The 20039-nt window shown below is 51.0% G+C and overlaps 8 protein-coding genes across 8 annotated transcripts; 7 read left to right on the forward strand and 1 right to left on the reverse strand.

Moving 5' to 3' along the window:
- Window positions 1-1391: 1391 nt before the first annotated feature.
- Window positions 1392-2052, forward strand: HO133_005414 (uncharacterized protein; the record flags this gene model as incomplete). The annotated part of the gene is made up of 2 exons (XM_037296324.1): window positions 1392-1862; window positions 1924-2052. The coding sequence occupies 2 exons, from the start codon at window positions 1392-1394 to the stop codon at window positions 2050-2052; spliced, it is 600 nt and encodes a 199-aa protein (XP_037148306.1).
- Window positions 2053-3710: 1658 nt separating this feature from the next.
- On the forward strand, window positions 3711-4344 carry HO133_005415 (uncharacterized protein; the record flags this gene model as incomplete). Its single annotated transcript, XM_037296325.1, has 2 exons — window positions 3711-3860; window positions 3997-4344. 2 exons carry the CDS (start codon window positions 3711-3713, stop codon window positions 4342-4344), a joined length of 498 nt encoding a protein of 165 aa, XP_037148307.1.
- A 259-nt stretch (window positions 4345-4603) lies between these two features.
- HO133_005416 (uncharacterized protein) lies at window positions 4604-5215 on the reverse strand (the record flags this gene model as incomplete). The annotated part of the gene is made up of 1 exon (XM_037296326.1): window positions 4604-5215. One exon carries the CDS (start codon window positions 5213-5215, stop codon window positions 4604-4606), a length of 612 nt encoding a protein of 203 aa, XP_037148308.1.
- Window positions 5216-6423: 1208 nt separating this feature from the next.
- On the forward strand, window positions 6424-8193 carry HO133_005417 (uncharacterized protein; the record flags this gene model as incomplete). Its single annotated transcript, XM_037296327.1, has 1 exon — window positions 6424-8193. One exon carries the CDS (start codon window positions 6424-6426, stop codon window positions 8191-8193), a length of 1770 nt encoding a protein of 589 aa, XP_037148309.1.
- Window positions 8194-12993: 4800 nt separating this feature from the next.
- Window positions 12994-13864, forward strand: HO133_005418 (uncharacterized protein; the record flags this gene model as incomplete). Its single annotated transcript, XM_037296328.1, has 2 exons — window positions 12994-13507; window positions 13572-13864. 2 exons carry the CDS (start codon window positions 12994-12996, stop codon window positions 13862-13864), a joined length of 807 nt encoding a protein of 268 aa, XP_037148310.1.
- Window positions 13865-15395: 1531 nt separating this feature from the next.
- On the forward strand, window positions 15396-16205 carry HO133_005419 (uncharacterized protein; the record flags this gene model as incomplete). The annotated part of the gene is made up of 1 exon (XM_037296329.1): window positions 15396-16205. The coding sequence occupies one exon, from the start codon at window positions 15396-15398 to the stop codon at window positions 16203-16205; it is 810 nt and encodes a 269-aa protein (XP_037148311.1).
- Window positions 16206-16586: 381 nt separating this feature from the next.
- HO133_005420 (uncharacterized protein) lies at window positions 16587-18161 on the forward strand (the record flags this gene model as incomplete). The annotated part of the gene is made up of 1 exon (XM_037296330.1): window positions 16587-18161. One exon carries the CDS (start codon window positions 16587-16589, stop codon window positions 18159-18161), a length of 1575 nt encoding a protein of 524 aa, XP_037148312.1.
- A 1415-nt stretch (window positions 18162-19576) lies between these two features.
- Window positions 19577-19936, forward strand: HO133_005421 (uncharacterized protein; the record flags this gene model as incomplete). The annotated part of the gene is made up of 2 exons (XM_037296331.1): window positions 19577-19686; window positions 19813-19936. 2 exons carry the CDS (start codon window positions 19577-19579, stop codon window positions 19934-19936), a joined length of 234 nt encoding a protein of 77 aa, XP_037148313.1.
- Between the last annotated feature and the right edge of the window lie 103 nt (window positions 19937-20039).

Below are 20039 nucleotides of genomic sequence, written 5' to 3' on the forward strand. Positions count from 1 at the left end.
CGTCTGACGGGGAGACGGGAGACGGGTAGTTGCGCCGGTATGGTGATTATTTAGAATAACACTCTCAAGTCTCTACAATTATTGGCGGACACACGAAGTTAGCGGATGAGATGCTGAGGCAATAGCAAATCAGCAAATCAGAAACCACCCGCTACCCTCCCGGGCGGCAATACTGACATGCAACGCTAACTTGCAGATACGAGTAGCAACCTCACCATTGAAGAACTGCGCTTTGTCCCCTCGTCCACATCACCGGTGCCCCTGGTAAATAATGGCATTCAGCAACCACTAGAATCAAGGGCTGCAGTATGGAAGATCACTGCACCAGCACCACTGATCTTGATAAGCCCAAAACTCGAAAATGATTCTTCATCCTATTGCGCAGCCATGTCGAGAGTATCTTCGAGTTTGAAGCATTGCTGGGGGTTGAGGTCTTGTCGCAAGAGGTCGACTTTTGATTTTTGGGGCACTGGTGACGTCGAAGTTCGGCTTCTCCATGGGCCAGCCCTACGCAGACAGGGGAAACCTTACTCAGGATTTTAGAGTTGCTGAACGTTCCGTGTCTCTCTTAGTCGGACGGCAAGTCCAATACATCTTTTCCTCCACCCCATCACACCGATTCCCTTTCGCTTGCATAATGAAATCCCTCTATCAACTGCGTAAAGCCGCGCAGTCACTGTCCCGCAGCACGCCCGCCCTCTTCCAAGTCTCGAAATTGGATTAGCCCATGTGATGTTAGAACGAAGTCGAATAAAGTAGCATCCGATTCGTAGGGTTTCTTACATGCAGGGCGCCACTGCAAACGTGTGATGCATATTGCATTCCCGTCTGCGCGTCAAAGCCTAGGTCATCATCCATAAGAAAGCACTTGCAGCAAGGCGGACATTTGCCTCATCTACCTTACCTTGATCATTGATTTGGAACCGAACTACGGGTGTGTTCTGTCAGCCTTTTTTTGGTTCTTCACCGCTCTCTCAGATATAGTAGTGAATGTTGTAGGCGATGTGATACGTGAATAGGCTCACAGGATCATCCACTGTGGATTATAGCTTTGTTGAATATATATGGTATGGACAAGCCCTTTCCGAAAAGAGGGCTCAGGGCAGGAAACTCAGTACAGATTGTGAACACGTATTTACCACTAAGTGCAAATGATCCTCGTTTTCAATTCTCCGTCTGCTCATACGTGGCGGTCTCTACGCTTCCTTGCATGAAAACCTCGCAGCACTACCTGAAGACGCATGTCACTTTTTTCCTGCATTTCATGTTCGGTTGCGTATTTTCCTTAATTGTTAGTATAACTTGGCCAAAGCCTTCAAGACCTTCAAGAACCTTCCCAGACTCGCAAACAGACACCTAAGAAGAACATCCTCGAAGAATTCATTACCGATATGAGGGTCTTCTACCACGACGATAAGCCTGTAAGTCCTGGAGACTCCTCGTCCTGCTGCTCCCATACGAGACTGACAAGTAAGGGCGATTGCCGCCTCCCACACGACTCTGGTCTGGAGCTTTCACCGACCCATCTTTCTTCACTTGGAGTGCTCCATTACGCCTTCCCGCCTTCCTCGCCCTCATCCGCGGCCCAAGTCGAGGACCTCGCCAAAGCTCGCGCCTACGCCAACCGGGACGAAATCACTGTTTCGCCTAGTGCCATGGGCTCAGTCTACGAGGACAAGATCAAGATGTTCTACGATGAACATTTACACGAAGATGAAGAGATTCGATACATCTTAAAGGGAACTGGGTATTTCGACGTTCGTGATGCAGAGGACAGGTGGGTTCGGATTAGAGCGGAGCCAGGCGACTTGCTCATCTTGCCGGCCGGCATCTACCATCGATTCACTGTGGATGAAGAGAATGTAAGTGATGACTGCCCTGCCTAGGCAACCTACCCCTTTGAGCTAATACTGACATCCTTAGTACATCAATGCCATGCGTCTTTTCCAGACACAGCCCAAATGGGCTGCATTGAACCGCAGTGGCCAAACGGAAGTGAACGAGTTTCGGAAGAACTATGTTAGTGCAAGAGCACGGGGATTTTCTGCGTAGAGCAAAGAGGTCTCCATGTGAAGGCACTCTATCGAGACTGGACAGAATGTAGTGTTAGACAACATATCAAGCAAACGCTGCTCCCTGTTAGGGAGTCAATAACTGGTCTAAATCCCGGAGGTCATTGTGTAGGTGGTCTCCGAGGCGTTAGGTTTGGATTTCTATGAAGTGCAGACATGCCATTCATGAAACGATGATGGTACTTTATGGAACATAGCCTACGTTTGAATGCTCCAGGACATTTCCCCCGTAGGCGGAATGATGGCGAAAAGGGCCATATTCCCAGTCTTGATCTGGCATGTCGAGGAGCAATGACGTGTGACTTACGGCGATGTGGATTGTAAGGTAATGTAGCAATAGTCATGCATAGAGAAAATTTCCTTTGCGCATGTTTTTGTGGATATCGATCAAAACAAATCGACTCTTCCTGTCAAAGGATCTCAAACAGAAATAGATTTTGGGGGGATATTTATGAACATTGTCACTTTTTACAGGCACCGCGCCTGAATTGTACGACTTCTACAATTTCTCCCTTGCAAACAGAATGACGGATTTTAGGAAAAATTCGTGTGAATCGCCACTGTTTTCTGGCAACTGTAGGATTTTTACAATTCCATTGAGGGCTTTCGCCCTCTATGCATGACTTTTGCTAGATGCTCTTAGCTTCGAGAACTTCGCAAGTGGAAGTGCTGGTCTTATTGCGAATTCAGCAATGGGTATAAATGGATTCGCAATAATTGAAATCACAAATCCTTGGGGGTAAAAGAGGAAGATGCCTTTTCATTTGTACCTGTCCGAGGCGTAATTCAAAGCAGAGTTCGGGATAGAGGGCTCTAATCGGATATGTTTCCTTTATAGTACCAGCTTCATCGGACGCTGCGACAGGTTTTTGGATCGCCGATGGTATCAGCACTGCCCAATTCTCACAATTGAGATCCTGGACTGGCCTCCAAAAGCAGCGCTGTAAATCTCTGTATTCGGCAGGCAAGATACTCAAAATTTGACTGTAGCTGGTTACCAAGGAAACCACGATCGGATTGGAGAGACTTACGATATTGTGCAAGTATGTGCGAACAACTGCATGAGATAGGTATCCATGAAGTCTTCAGACACATGTGAGACAAGAACATCCGCTCGAAAGAGTTGGACTTTTGACCAATTCACGGGAGAACAGAAGAGGATCACAGGAGTTTTGCTCAGTCATGTCGACTTAAGTAGTAAAAAGGCAGGCATTTGATTTGGTTTGCTTAAATGTAGACGCTCGTGCACAAGTCTGCCAAGCCTGCCAAGCTTTCATACCCGCGACGTTGCGGCGCGAAGATTTGCGGACATTTCGTTCGAGCCATCAGGAGAGCGATAAGTTCACGCTCTCTGTCTACCGAGCAGGATGCGAATGTACCTTGCATTCACGGGCCTTTTGGCTTGCTTCTTTTCTCATGTCTCTGCCACAGCTCTGACTTATAAGCTTATAGCCAACGAAAAGGCTTGCTTTTTTTCAAACGTAGAACAACAAGGGGCAAAGATTGCCTTTTACTTCGCGGTGAGTCGATCCATCCTTCCTCACGGAGCATTTGCTATGTCTCGGTGCCCGCGGAGCTGAAAGCATCACCTTTGTGCAGGTCCAATCTGGCGGTTCCTTCGATGTCGACTACAGCGTCATGGGTCCCGATGGGAAAGTCATCATGGAGAACTCCAAGGAGAGGCAGCTGGACTCTGTATTCACGGCCAAAGCGACAGGAGAATACAGTTTTTGCTTCAATAATGAGATGAGTACGTTCGCTGAGAAAATGGTGGACTTCGAAATTGCCGTACGTTGGTCCCTTTTCCAATTGCTAGACGCTCGCTTTCAGCTCGGCCAGCTTCATGGCACACCCGGACTATTCTACAACGTCTCAACACCAAATACATGTTTGACCGCACGCTGACACTTCTCCCCATTTGCAGGTTGAAAACGAAACTCCCTCCGCCCTCCTACCCTCAAAACGAGGCACTTCCCCTGAACAAACCTCCGCTCTCGAGGAGTCCATCATGAAAGTCTCGCGCGATCTCTCCACCATCAACCGCAACCAGAAATACTTCCGGACTCGTGAGAACCGCAACTTTAGCACCGTCAAGAGCACAGAGAGCAGGATATTTAATTTCAGCGTGGTGGAAAGCGGGTTGATGGTTTGCATGGCTGGGCTGCAGGTTTTCATTGTGAGGTTCTTCTTTCAGGGGGCCAGGAAAGGTATGTCGAGAGATTCCAATTCATATGAAGCCCAAGGTGCTGACAAATATGTAGGCTATGTATGAACAGGAGCAAGAATGATAGGACAAGGTAGCAATAGCAGACACGAATCAAGATCTGCTCAATTACACCCTCCTTGCGAGTATCATTTCCCGGGTTCCATAGGTGTATTTCCCGCCAAACTTGTCATTCATGTGCGCGCGCGCATTCAATAGTCGAAATCTGTCTTCATCGGACCCTCAGCCCTCCCAAACCCTGAATTGCTCCTCTATGACGATCAAATTCCGTCCATTTTCCCGGGCAAAGTTCATCAATCATATCACCCTAACGCGTGGGTGTTCCTTTCGTGGGAAGCCAAGCCTGAGCCTTTGCATTCAGGCAAGAAGCTACCTTTGCCGATGCACCGACACCGGCTGAATCTGTGAGTGGTCCAATCGCGCACTGATACAAAGTGACCCAAATAGCGTTGCCCACAATCGGATTGACAAAATTTGCAGTATACAGGCCAGTATAACCACGCTCAGTGTATCTCAGCATCTGCAGTGCAAACCATGTAACGAAATCCCAGGGGATGGTAGTTCCTTCTGCCGCAGTCATGAGGAGCCCGATCGTTCCAGTTGTCATTCTGATCCAGATTCGCGGAGCGTTGTTGGCCCACGGTCCGTGAGCATTGACGGCGATATCGATGTAGAATGCTTCAAGGACCTCCGCTGCTGCTTGAATGGGCACGAGCAACGCTCCAGGTTCGAAGGAGACCAATGCTAAGCCTAGGTCTTTGCCGCGCTCGTCGAGGGAGCCAATCTGGCTCACCGATGCTCGGAGAACCTTTTCTAGGTCATTCTTGATCAGTGACCTGGTAGACTTTCCGTGGTCACTCTGAGTTGATGCCCCGTTGGGTCTTGAATGAAAGAGACCTGCGGCCGGGCACACGACCATGCATGACCAAATTGCTGAGACGGTCAACACCGAGGCAGTTTTAAGAAGATGCATTTTGCGAGCTAGCAATAGTTGTGATCATTGCTTGGTCTTCTACAACGACCATTCTGCAATGGATCGTCAAATGACATCTGGGAGTGGAACCAGCTTTATGAAGTCTAATCGCAAGATCTCAGCTTACGAAATATGCAGGGCAGCTTCCAAATATGCCGCATCGCTGGGTAGGAACGCGTGACCCGTCGCTAATTCAGAATCTTTATACTTTAGCGACTACATCTCATCCAGACAATCTTCTGGGGATCTTCACCCCCACGATTCCAAGACGGTAAGTATTGGGATCTTCGCCGGGTTCCCTCGCATCTCCCGCTGCTCCCACGGGTTGTTCTCGATCTCTAACTTTCTCAGGACCAAAACGCCACTTACATGGGTGTTCATCCATCCGCTGAAGGCTTCTCACTCGTACTCTGACGTGTGATCCCTTTGTGGGCGATGTACGCCCCTCGTACATCGAAGCAAAATAAAGAGATGCAAGAGAAAATTCTAGATACGGGTACACAAAGCCTACTCAACAAAGAGAGTGCTCTCTAGAGAACGTCAGCACCGTTGCTGGCAACACCAAAACTTTAAATTCACTTCGCTGGCTTCGAGGTAATCTCTCGGCCGACTTTCAGTGGCCTGTATTCGAGCTGAAGAAAAATGCCTCACACATCACACTCTACTGGCTTTTTGATCTCTCCTGACTAGTGACACGTCATGCCTACAGTTCGTACTTAACATACGGTCTATAAACGATGCCAATAAGAATTATTGTCTCTTCAATCTCAAGTTTCAGATGCCGCTTTCTTTGATGTGCTGTGGTCTGTCATGTGCCAGATGAAAGCTAAGCTCACTCGAGCGAGAATGGCCATCATTCTTACCGCCGCTAAGGAATTGCGGCTAGAAGTCTGATTTACTGGAATGATTTCATTTACTGCATTGAAGTGAGTCTTCGGACATGTTCGTTTTCTTTGCCTTCATCGTACTTATAACACTGTTTAACACTTTTTTCAAAGTACCTCGGCACCCTCTGTGAACAACATTGTACCACTCACGTCCAATACTTCACCACCTCGCATCGTGAAACTGTTCTATAAGAAAAGTCTCAAGCAGCCACCGACCAAAAGCATAAAGTTATCAATAAGCTGAGAACCGAAGAAGTCAGGCCTGCCATGGATGATCGCGAACGCGGTTCCTTCATCGGCCTGCCCGACGAGCTGCTCCTCATTGTCATCGAGCACTGCGACACGCAAGATGTTGCTGCCCTCAGCGGAGTGGCCAAACAGTACAGCAACATCTGCAGACCCATCATCTTCCGAAATGCTGATTTCAGCATACACAATCGCGGCAAAGTCCTGTGTGTCTTTCCAAACAGTTACCAAAGCCTACCCAGCACATGGTACGAGCCATCTGATAGCCTGCAATGCAACAATATTCCGCCTAGCATGCAGAAGAGGCAAGAAGCCTTCCTGTCGGCTTTGATCAGGAACCCGAGCTTGGCAGAGTATGTCCAAACTTTCTCATGGACATTACTGCTTCTCGACAGCAATCGACAGACAGATTTGAAAATCGATCCGTTCGCGATCAACAAAAGCGTGGCATTAGATCCAAAGAGCCCTTTCAACGAGATCTGGAAGGTCTTCGCGTCCCTGACCCGTGTCCAAACCCTCGATCTGGCCTGGTTGTCCAGACATCTTGCCATGCCCCTCATCCACAGCATCCCGTCCACCCTGTTTCCCGCCGCGACCTCGGTCCGCCTGGTCGGGGTCATGCCGTACGCTCTCGCCGCCTCGATCCTGCTTACGAATCGTCAGAATCTGCTGCACCTACACCTCGACAACCTTCAACAAAGCGGGATAATACCTAGCACTCGTATTGACAAGGATCCTGAAATGGATGACCCTGAAGTGGATGATCCTGACATGGATGACGAGCCATATGATACACACTACAAGGACATGAGTATCTTTGAAATGTTCCACCTCGTAATGACCGGCTCCCTCGACGAGGCGGACGAGACGGACGAAGATCTCCCTGAGGTTCCCACGAAAATGGTCCGTCGGATCAAAACACGACCTGCAGATTCCATCTCCACTCCCATCTCCATCCCCATCCCCATCCCCATCCCCATCCCCATCCCCATCCCCATCCCCATCCCCATCCCCATCCCCATCCCCATCCCCATCCCCATCCCCATCCCCATCCCCATCCCCATCCCCATCCCCATCCCCATCCCCATCCCCATCCCCATCCCCATCCCCATCCCCATCCCCATCCCCATCCCCATCCCCATCCCCATCCCCATCCCCATCCCCATCCCCATCTCCACTCCCATCTCCATCCCCATCCCCATCCCCATCCCCGTTCTCATCCCAACGCACCGCCAAACGCGCCAGCCCTGGAACAACCTCGATTCCTTCGGGAACGAAAGCGAGTACTTCGACGCGCCGGGCCCCATGCAGAACCTCCTCGGCGCTCTGGCCGGAAAATGCCCGTCCCTCACATCGCTGCACCTGCGCAAAGTAGGCGCGCGGGACCAATTCGACTTCAGCCCCGCCTGCTCCAGCAGAGAAAACGACATCTACGCCGAATGGGCCATCTTCCTCGCCTCAGTGAAACCGACCCTGCAGTCCTTGACCATTGAGCAAGGCGAGCGCCTGCTTCGCCGGGCCGACTGGGTACAGCCGCCCGTGCGGCCTATGGATGCGCTTTTCGGGGCTAGGATTTTTCCGGTACTGGCGCGGGCGGGACGGTGGCCGGGGATGAAGAAGGTGGTGGTTCGGGGTGTGCAAATGTGGGAGGAGGATGATGGACAGGGAACCGGGGAGGGGGCGCTTGTCGATGGGAGAGGAGAGTTGAGGAGTGCGTTTGGATATGGGGTGGAGGTTGTGATGAAGAGGCGGGCGAGGGAAGCGGATCATTTGGGTATGGGGTATAGCTGAGGTGGCGGTGGGGGGAACATGTGGAGAAGGGAAGCAAAGGTTTGGAGCTGGGGTAGCGGTAGGCAGGCTGCATTTGGAGATAATGGGTGCAATTAATCTAATCTCGGTTTGCATCAATACAGTTGAAGCCTATCGCTTGAGACCGATCTAGAATCAGCCCAATTGATTCTTTTTGCTTGAAACCGGATCGGACTGCCAAACAAGAAAGATATGCAGCGTCATGATCGGAATCTGATGCTTTTTCATCTTTTGTCCTTTGCCAAGCTCCAGATATTCGAGTATCTTATTCAGTCATTTCCAGAAGAGAAAGGATGGACATAACCGAACTGCCACATCCTCCTTCCAAAGTCACTGTTCGCACCCTTAGTCCATGCACTATAAACACACGTCTCAAGACATGCAAGATAAAACCCAAACACCACTCATCTTCGCCAGAAACGTCGATCCCGCGGGCAAACAGTCCTCTTGGCACCAATCTAAGCAGGCACCACCAAGCAAAGTAAGTGGAAAACTTCCTGATGGAACCGTTGGCCTGAAGAGGACGTACGGAGCATTAGGTGGCAGGTATGCTTGAGGCATCGACGGAATACCATAGAACACCCCACTCGTCCCAGCTTGACAAGTCAAGGCCCCATCAGCAATCTCACAAGTCGCCGCAGTCTCGCCGAAGTACTCGAGATTTCCCAACCTTTGTACGGCAAATCGCCAGCCGTATCCCATTCTCAAATCGTCGCTAGAGTCTTTTCAGATACTTTGCAGGTTGAGGTGTTAGTAAAGTCGTGGTTGGGACAGTTGAGGGCGAAAATTTGGCAGGACAGGACTACTCTGGTGGGATTATGGAGTGAGTTTATTTATAAATCAATCGTAGCTTTTCAAAATGAATGTTTGAATCTTGATCAATGCACCTGCTAGCTGCTTCGTAGACAGAAGAGTAGGGCCATTCAGCAACCGGCGAATCATGATTGAATCAAGCATTTGTGAATCAATCAGGCCCAGACATGCTGTAAGCAACCCTTGTCGTCGCCACTTTCATATGTCATTGCGACCACGTCGCTACCTCGCCGTCCTCATCAGGCCCGTTGCCTGAGATTCAATCCACTAAATCCCATTGCCATCGCAGTCATTGTCGCAGTCATAAACATATTGTGCTCGCCTCTCTCGTTGCTTCGAATGTTAAGCGACACCAACAATTATATACATGCTTGAACTTGAAAGAGGAAAAGGTTAGCGATACTTAATACCTTTCTCCGGGAGGCGACGATAAGATATGATAGGGTGTGCGAGCTCCCTCTCGAACGCGTGCGAGAGGTAATTTGCATCAATGTATACAGCTAAGAGAAATTGTCAAGCTGCGAACATCTCATTTCGAGTCTCCAGTGAATTGGTTAAAGTGCTGGGTAAAGCTGGCGCATTTATACGCGACCTTGATCGATCCACCAATCAGCCAAACTCACCATTCCACGAGCATCTAACCCCCCTTGGTACACCAATCTACCCACCAACCCAACACCCTAGAGGACTGACGGTCATGACATGCATCGACTGCCAACTCCACGCCTAATTCATGTACAGATCTGGAGGAGGAGGAGGAGAAGGACGACGACGACGACGGGCATTGAAAGAGATTGGTGTTGTTGTACGGTGGTGATACACAAATCCAAAGAACTTGTGTCATAAGCCTGCGGCATCTTCCAGACCGTTATCTTCGTTCTTGCCTGAGAGCAATGGAATCTCAGAAACGACGGATCAGCACATTGAGCTGAAGAATGTTTCCTGAATCCTAGTAGTCTCATAGGTTCGTCAATCGTCTCTGGTTCTGTGGCCAAGTCAATCCGCCGTTGTCATCACAGCTCATCACAGCTCGCTTCTGCTAGATCTTCCTCTGTTCGGACAGTCTCGTTCGTGTTCGAATACAATGTTTACCATCGGCCCCAACCTAACACACCACTAGTAACCTCACCTCACCTCTTGATCTCTTGAAGCAGTCCTCATGGCAATGATACCCTATCGCCTAAATGTTCAGATATAAGTCAATTCACGACCTCTTCGACCTCATTATTCGACGACTTCTCGCCTGCCTTGTAAGCCAAGCTTGTTTCAGTCTTTGCCTTTCGCATCATTCAAGAAAAGTGCAGAGTCTCCGAGGGTTGAGGTTAGGGACTTATTTTGTTCTTTTGCACCAGCGTTAAAGGAACTGGAGTGCAAAATCAGCAGTAGAGGGACCAGACCATCGTCTACTCCGTCTAGGCTGCTGAACCAGATATCCCTTTCCTTGTGGCCGGGAGGGCCACGCTAGTAGGGGAGGGGATTAAAGTTGATCCGGCCGTCTTGGCATCAAAACCTTGGAGAGGATTTGCGCTATCCAAATTTGGGAAGTAGCCATCAATGGATTATTGACCCACCAATCATATAAATATATACCTAAAGTTGGTCAAAGTTGCAGGATATGTCGCCCTCCTGAATAAGCCTCGCGCGCTGAGATCTGTCAGTAAGTCGTCTAATGACGTATTTCTGGCACAGTTCAGCCGTCCGATGCGCGATGTGCAGGGAGTGCAATCATAGAGCTCCAGATGACGAACTTCTTTTCTTAATGACCCCACTCCTAGAGGTCCTACCAAAGTTTTGCTTAAGTTATACTATTCTTTGGTGAGACATGCATCAATTGGCGGTATAACTTGAGTAGAGGTTCAAATCCAGCCAATGAAGGACCCTGTCCAAAGATCCCTACTAGCGTGGCCTTCCCGTCCACAAGGAAAGGGATAATGGCGATGTGTAGGAAGGGATATCGCTGGAAATTGCCCACCAAAATCCCTTTACCCCTAAAGACGGGGAATTGTGGTTTTAAGCGGGCCCTAAAGGCCGCTAATGGTGGCGCCTTTTGGGGGGGAAGATGGTTGGTGCCGACGACATTCCTTCCTCACTCGCGTATGTGAGGAGACATGGTACCAACACAGTCAGAGGGTATGGTACCTAGCTTCTGCTTGAGATGATTGACCCTTGTCCCCGTCTAACTGAGTGCGAAGCTCAAACATGGTCGCCTCGCAATTTCCGTTCTGCTACATTCTACAACACACGTACCTGCATCTTGCAGGTCTAGGAATATCATCAAAGACCGCAAAAGAACACTCTTCATGTCAAGTCTACGATGGACGTCTCGGCTAATTTACAGGTGTTGCTATCTATGACCCACTGATTGATGATTCATGAAGCTAACAAAGGCTTCGGCGGGGCTCGGACTTCAACTACCCCAGATTTTTTTCCACCACCGTTCTCTACCCAGCGTTCACACCAAAGCGGACACACCTCAGTCAGACCCAGAGCCTCGAACCTTTCTGTCCGTACCATATAGCCTTGTAGTCATCCGGCAGCTGCCCCGAGTTTCGATACGGTCGTTACGCTCAGGCTCATGCTTCAGTAGGCTTTTCCAAACAAGCCAAAGACACAGCATTCACCATAATGAGCTGAGGAAAACAGTCTGCATTACCGAGGGAAAGTGATAGCGAAAGGGAATCAGACTTTCAGGCCGCGCAATCATTGTGAATGTTTGGGCAGCCACGCGTGCTGCCAATTCCCCACGATTTCCTCAGACTTCGTTTCGGCAGCCATCTGCCACAATCCAGGAACCAGGGGAGTCTCGAACCCGGCTTTTAAACGTGAGATCGCCGGTCATCTCCGGTGAAATGTCCAAATGGGGCAGGTTACAACGTCACCTCCTGAAGAAAGTGTTCAGGTGCCGGTGACCACTACTTCTAACAGACAAAAGGCACTGTCGAGTGAGAGTAACTCTCATGTTTTATGAGCTACACTAGCACAAGTACGAGCGTATGCAAAACACTTTGCTCACTGGGAGATGTTATATACGAGAGACTGCTCTCTCATGCCGGTACTCTATTTCCTACTCCAATTCGCAAGACTCAAGACTTACAAGCCCTCGGAAAGCATAATATTAAATTGGTACTGGACCACTGCCTTGGGAATTGGTACTGACGCTCTTTGATGTGCCACCCAAACTCTAGTGCTAACGTTGCGATTGCTGTTCTCCACTCACATAACATGGTTACATGGGGAATTGCGAACGACTGTGAGAGTCTAGTCTAGGCCGGCGCCTCGAGTTCCTTGACATAACTTCCAGCTGGTGCTTCGCTTCGAATCACCCCTGAGCCATGCCCCTGAATGACCCTTCACGGCCCTGTAACTGCCGCTTGGGTGTCAGGCTCAAGCCACGGACTCCTATTCTCATGCGACTAGGGCCGGTCTGAAGACTGTTTTGTAGTCTAATTTGTACTTTATCTTCCAAGTCGCCACCTGATCCGCCGTGTCCACATCTCCGGGTTGCATCCTGAGAACAGCCACAGCCATGAACAATATCTCCAGAGGGAGTGTGGCTCACAACAGGATGCTCTCGAGGTCTTTGGCCTCTTCGAGCTCCCATTCGCTAATTTTCAATTTTCCCCTCATCCTTCCCAACCTTTACCGTGCACAGTCCTCCACACCTGGCGACATGGCCACGATAAGCAAGAGATACCAGAACATGTGCATCCATACTTCTAAAAGAAAACGTACGGGAACCAACTAGGATCGTCGATAACCCTGAGATGCCATGGAAATGCTCGGTATATGTAGAGGAAGATGGGAGCCGGAAAGTGCTTAAATACCTCGTTGAACCCCCTCAACATCCTCCAATCTGCCTTATCCTCCATCATTCTTTTCAGTTCCAACATATTATTCACAGGGATTTGAACTTGGTCTGCACCACAGCGCTACTAGCACCTTCAATATCTATAGTCCTCAGCGGCCAATATGCTCACGTCAACCTACATCGCCGCTTGGGCCCTTGCTCTCGTGACCCTAGCCTTCGCTGAAGAGCCGGCTATCGTTGCTCGAGCCCCACAAGCAGAACCCACTTCCGTCGTCCTCGGCACTGCCTCTGGAGGTGCACTCGATCCTCTAGCCACCAGGCCGCCTAACGTCGGACCCAGACCCGCGTTCGCAGGTGGATCAGATCTCACCATCAACGTCGTCAACTCTTTCGGCGCCCCCCTTTCCATCTTCTATGGCTCCAATGCAGGAGCCCCAACGCCAGTCGGCAATCCTGGATCTGGTGTGCTCACCTCTTCAACCCGGGTGCTCTTCCCATCCAATTGGGCCGGCCGCATCACCATTGGCAAGACCTACGACCCCTTGGGCTCCAAAATCGAAGCAAGCTATTCTTCTCCCAGCTACGTCCCGGACGTGGATATTAGCTACGTTGATGGCTTCTCTGTTCCCATCTCTTGCTCCTGCTCAGGTGTCGCGGTATCTGGTTGCAATATTGGTACGTCTTTACTTCCTCACCACGTTCTCTTCGCAATATTTGCACACTGACTCTCCGCCATCAGCACTCTTCAACGACGGCCACACCTGCGCTAAGCAAGGCCCCGGCCCGATTTGCTACAATCCGGAACAAGGCGTTCCAAACGGACCTGCTGCCCCCTTTTTCGAACCTTGTGCAGGTGCAGCCTACACCTACCCTAACGATAACGCTGCGAATAGCTACGGGCAGTGTAACACTGGTGTCATCGACTGTTGTGTGGGTCCTCAGTGCCCTGCTCCGTCACGCCAGCACGGCAAGCGGGAGCTGTCTGATGTAGCTAAGAGGCACTTCTGGGGCCGTGGGAAGGTCGAAGCATGAGAGGCTGTAGATCGACGAGAGGCTGCCTATGAACGCGACACGGTGTTGACGATTCTTCCCTTCTCCGTTTATACTTATCAACAAGTTTTGTGCCTTGTACTTGCCGTTCGTACTACGTGTGCTTTCCATCAGCTCTTTTGCCTGATCTGTCGAATTCTCGCGCACTGCCATTACGATTACGTTCGTTTCGGTTGTATTTAGCATTCCACTTGTAAACCATGCATCGAGCTCCCATTCCATCGCTACCGGTTTTGCAGAAGAATCCCAGTCCCACGAATTTCCAATATTGACTTCCACAGCGCTTTTTCATTTATACGGTGAGCGAACTGGTGCTCACAACTGATGCACATACGTCTGACAATCTCGCCGTTACCTCGCAGTATCCGACCCCTGGGGAAAGCAACGGAGCTTATTTTCCATACAAGTTCATTTGATCTTCTTCCGAACATTCTCAGCGCGCCAGCTTAATCCATGGTAACAGGCCCAAATTTACCCGTCCGACAAATATACTACAAGCTGTTTGTGGGCTCATTCCAGGGGTCTCGAAGCACAGAAGCCGCAACATCGGCAGGAAATTGAAGAGCGCCAAGGTTTGGAAAGCACAGAGCGGGGTGCTTGCATAACCATCCTTTCATGATTCTGAAAGGTGGAGTAGAAAAATCATTCAGCTTTTCCCTTTTCCTTTTCTTCAACGGCACACGCCGAGCTCCCCTCTAGGCTTCGGCCCGTACAGGCGAGGCACGTATCGCCTTTCCAGATCTGTACTCACACATCCATCTTTCCTACTTAATACATACAAGGAAATCTACCCCAACCTGCAGACCGCCCAACCCAGCGCCCTACCGTCCCTCCGCCGGTAGTACAGCCGAGTAGTAAGAGGGCAAGGTTCGCCCCGCTGCAGCGGCAAGGCAGGAGACCGGGTCTGCACGGACGCACACGCAGATGCCGGTACGGGCGATCAACGTGGGATCAGAGTGGAAAGCGAGACAGGCAGAGATGGGTGCTCTTCTCCCCCCACCTCCCAACCCTCCTCCATCCCAAACCGGTAACATCGAACCGACCCCGGGCCCAGACCCCACTCCTCCGCAACCGCATCGCAGAATCCCAGATTCAACCCCCACCCTCTTCCCCAACCGATCCATCCATGCAACCTCCCCCCATCCATCCAACCCCCCCAGCCTCACTAACAATTTCCCAAAACAACAACTCAACAACACCCCCCATTCATTCATTCATCCATTCATTCATCCATCCATCCATTCATTCATCCATTCATCCATTCATCCATCCATTTCTCCCATGAAAACCAAGACCACCACCACCACCACCACCACCATCCTCAACATCAACACCCCACCCATCCCGACCCGACCCGAGTCCACAACCGCCACCCCGAAGCATCACTCGTCTCCTCACCGGCGAACGGCGTCCGATGGCTTTTGACGCGTTTCCGATCAAAAGCCTGCACTGGTGCTATGTATGACGGGAGGGATCCGACGTGGTGGGGGGAAAGTTGGTGAGGGTTTCGCGTATGGTTGGTTTTTCGAAGGTTAAACGGAGGGAGAGGGAAAGGGAAAGGGAAAGGGGAAAGGGAAAGGGAAAGGGAAAGGGAGAGGGAGAGGGAAAGGCGGAGGGAAAGGGAAAGGGAATGGGAAAGGGAAAGGGAAAGGGAATGGGAAAGGGAGAGGGAAAGGGAGAGGGAAAGGGAGAGGGAAAGGGGGGGAGAGGGAAAGGGAGAGGGAGAGGGAGAGGGGGAGGGAGGGAGAGGGAGAGGGAGAGGGAGAGGGAGAGGGAGAGGGAGAGGGAGAGGGAGAGGGAGAGGGAGAGGGAGAGGGAGAGGGAGAGGGAGAGGGAGAGGGAAAGGGAGAGGGAGAGGGAAAGGCGGAGGGAAAGGGAAAGGGAATGGGAAAGGGAAAGAGAAAGGGAGAGGAAAAGGGAGAGGGAAAGGGAGAGGGAAAGGGAGAGGGAAAGGGAGAGGGAGAGGGAAAGGGAGAGGGAGAGGGAGAGGGAGAGAGAAAGAGAAAGGGAGAGGGAAAGGGAGAGGGAGAGGGAGAGGGAGAGGGAGAGGGAGAGGGAGAGGGAGAGGGAGAGGGAGAGGGAGAGGGAGAGGGAAAGGGAGAGGGAGAGGGAGAGGGAAAGGGAGAGGGAGAGGGAGAGGGAGAGGGAGAGGGAGAGGGAGAGGGAAAGGGAAAGGGAAAGGGAAAGGGAAAGGGAGAGGGAGAGGGAGAGGGAGAGGGAAAGGGAAAGGGAAAGGGAAAGAGGTGAAGGTGGGGAGGGATGGAGAGAGGTGAAGGTGGGGAGGGATGGAGAGAGAAGGGAAACGCACAGCTTTCATGGGTAGTCATCTTCAACGGGCGGCATGAACTATCGTTTTCCTTCATTCGCGGCCGGAAAGCATCATGTGGTAGGACACGTTCGGCTGCTGTATGACTTCACTTAGGTAGAACAAGGCTCAACACTTCCTATTTGATACTACTAGCTCACTACTAGCTCAACACCATAGGAAAGAACACAACTTTCTTTTTTTGCTCTTTCCGGATAGGCTAGGCTGATGCCAATACTTGATGGATTTCATCGCTCGACAACTCACCATCGCAGGCGAACGCCACCATTAAGCGTACCTTTAGAACGAATCGAGAAAGCTGGGTTAGACACAGCGGACTACTGCCTGCAGCCATCATCTATCCCCGGGGTACTGACTACCCAGCCACGAGCATCGGTCATGACGGAAGAAGACATGATGCGCTACTTCCAGGATGCGGGTTTGGACATAGCAGACTTTGATATAACACCCTCGCACATTCGAGGCGCCCGGATAACCAAAAAGGCACATCAAACCTCACTATCCGAAGAGGGTGAAACAATGGGCCGCATTTTCGAGAAGGCACACCTGAAAATAACAGATTTCCTTGTACGACTCTCACCCACCGGAACCGGGCTCACAGTTGTGCCGGCAAAGAGCACACCAATTCGTCCTACGTCGGCTGCCATTTGCTTCTCAGACCTTCCCGGAGATATATTATACACTGTTGCCGAGCACTGTGACCGCCATGACCTGCTACGCTTTTGCCTAGCGTCGAAAGCTACGGTGGAAGCAAGCGTCCCTCATATCTATCGGTATGTGGACCTCAGCACGCACAATCGAGGTCTCGTTGATTGTTATGGGTACGAGCCGCGGAAAAACTTGGCGTTGTATGGACCTCGGGAAGAGCATTCGGATAGTGTAAGGTGCATCAATATACCGGTGAATATGATATCGAGGCAGGAGACTTTCATTAAGACCCTGATGAACCGGGCGGAGTACAGGAAGTACGTCCAAGTGTTGATTTGGACGTTCTTGCCACCAACTGGCCATTGGCGAAGATTCAGCAACGACGTCGCGAAGCCTGCTTTCTGGGACCTAATGCGATACCTCGACAATGTCAGGAAGTTTGATCTGGCAGACCTTTCGCAGCATTGGAGTACCGTGTCTCCACGACCTTCCCTATTACAGGGTCCGTACTTTCCCAATGCTTCTGCCGTACGTCTACTCGGCGTAATGGAGCCAGTTATAGCCGCGTCGATACTGTCGACGATCGACCCAACGAAACTGGTAAGCCTCACTCTTGACAACGTTCAGTGCTGCGGCAAGGCCCCATACGGCACGGTGTTTGCGCCTGTTCCAGGGTCGCGTCCGTCGCCTTTCAAGGGGGATACAAAAGCCATATTGCCGCAGTACAGGAAGTGGTGGTCGGCGGATTCGGATTTCGTTTGGCCGGGCCTCATGAGAGGCCTGTTGAAGCATCTCACCGGTCGCTGCACGGGATTGAAGTCGTTGAGCCTACGCAAAGTGGGCGATAGGAATGTTGAGGAATGTGACCTGTTGCGGGGGATGAACGAATGCTTTCTGCTGGCTGAATGGTCCGCCTTCATCCAATCGGTGTCAGGAACTTTGGAAGAATTCAGATTCGAGCAAGGACCGCGACAGGAACGTCAATTTGATACGAGTATTCGTGTTCATCCCGTCCGGATGATGGATAGGCTCTTTGGATCTACAGTGTTCCCTGTGCTTCTTGCCGGACCATGGCCGCGTCTGAAGATGATGGAGGTCAGAGGGGTGAGATCGTGGATCGGTCACGGGATGAGGCTTCGGAAAGTTAAGATTGAGGAGCAATACGAAGGCGTGCCGTTCGTTGTCTCGTTAGAGGATCAACTCAAGGCGGCAGTGGGGCGAGGCGTAAGCGTGATTGTGGAAGGGAAGGGTAGAACGTTTGATCTGGTGGGAAGACCAGGGCTGTGCGGGACACGGATGTCATGATGGACAATAGGGAATTCCGATGTGCAGAGACTTGGTCGGCTCTTGCGTTGGAGACAGTTGCGGGAGATATTATTATTTATTATGTGGCCGCAGAGAGTATTGTTGGAGGAAGAAGGGGAGGTGGAAGGAAGGAAGGAAGGAAGGAAGGAAGGAAAGAAGGCACTGTTCTCGACGGTGTATGTATTGCGTGCTGGATAGTAAAGTAGTTAGATGAATGGTTCCGCTCCAAGCGAAGGAAATAGACGAGCACAGCCAGTAAAAGGTAATGTTCGCATAAGAGTAATATGTCCGACAGGGACGTCCTATTTGTCATGTGCAACTCATGTACGAGTACATGAGCATGCCGTATTAACCGAGCAGTCAATTCAGTAGTGGCGACGGTGGACTTGTTCTTCCATCGTGAATGGAAGCAATTCTACGATGACAGGCAGGAGGCAAGATGAATAGAGAAAGAAGCTAATGGGTTAGCAGCAGTCATTTTGCATGGCAGTGACCACGCTTGTTCCTTCCTCCTTCCAACCTAAGGGCAGCTTCCTAATCATAATACATGTACTTTTCATCTCTTGTATGATGATGCTACAAGTACACTACTGCTTGACCCCTCCGTGGCAATGAATGCTGTGCTCTGTTCATCCCTTTCCGTTATGCTCATGTAATACGCGCTCGGTTCGCACAGAATGATCTGATGCTAGCTTATCAATTCTTGCTTAAAGCCTTCTACCTAGTAAGTGCCCTATTAATCGCCGCAAAAATGACAAATCAGACATGTTGGATGTTAAGGTCTGGCGTACGCAGCTTTGTGTCATCCACTTAGCTCCCGAGTATGAGGCATCATATTCTCCCCCAACCATCGAATCCCAGACTGTGTCGACCAATCATCTTCCATCCATTGGGATCCCAATCATGCGGCCCGTCGTCATTGCTCTTAGCATTTCATCTTCGATTGGGACGATCCTCGCCCTATCCAAATTCCCTTGCCCCCCCCTCTGACGGCAATGGCGTTTTCCATCAGCCAATCCTGCTCGTGATCATGGCTGATTCATCATGTCTTGGCAGCGCTAGACTCAGATCAGCGGCGGCTGTGCAGATCATGTCATCAGTTAGCGCGTCATAGCTGGCCTGTGCGGTGGCAGGTGGAGGCTAACCATCAGGCGAATTGCGGGACCTGCATTTTTCTCCTTCTCCGTGACTGGCCGCTTGTGGAGAGATAAAAGTATCTTACCTTACTTTATAGTTCAACCTTTTCCTTTATAAACAACTCTTCAATACTCGTATACTGCCTTCCAGCAAACACCGCCTGCACAACACACCTACCCCATCACCCCCCCTTCTGATATACTCATAATTTCAACCACCCATCAGCGACTCAACAAGACCACTTCCGACACCACATTTCTCCATCCCCTCACCAAACAATGGCCTCCCCAATCCCAACCACCTTCGCCACAGACTCCACTCCCCAAGAATCATTCGCTGCACACTACGACCTCGACAACCCCATGGAATCCGTCAACTCATACTCACGGTAAGCTCCCATCCACCGTGTCCTCCCCGCCCTTCGTGCCCCCGTCTCCGAGGCGCTCATGCCCACCGTTCCCATCACCCCCAGTCCCCAGCGAGCACCCGCTGACTCGATCGTCCAATCACACAGACTGATGCACCAACACACCAAACGCCAAATGGACCTCGCCACCCGCTCCAGCCGCCGCGCTCCCGCCGACCAAGGCGTCAGCAGCATGGGCTGCACCGATAGCGTGGACAACCTGCAGCAATGAGAGCTTTACCTTCCCGGCTCGCCTTGCCTATCTCCGAATCGCCCCCCCCACACACACACAGACATTGGACTTGGGAATGTACCCGCACGCACGCAAGCATTAC

The sequence above is a fragment of the Letharia lupina genome, assembly GCF_014066315.1.
Source record: "Letharia lupina isolate WasteWater1 chromosome Unknown contig_21, whole genome shotgun sequence".
Classification (NCBI taxonomy): domain Eukaryota; kingdom Fungi; phylum Ascomycota; class Lecanoromycetes; order Lecanorales; family Parmeliaceae; genus Letharia; species Letharia lupina.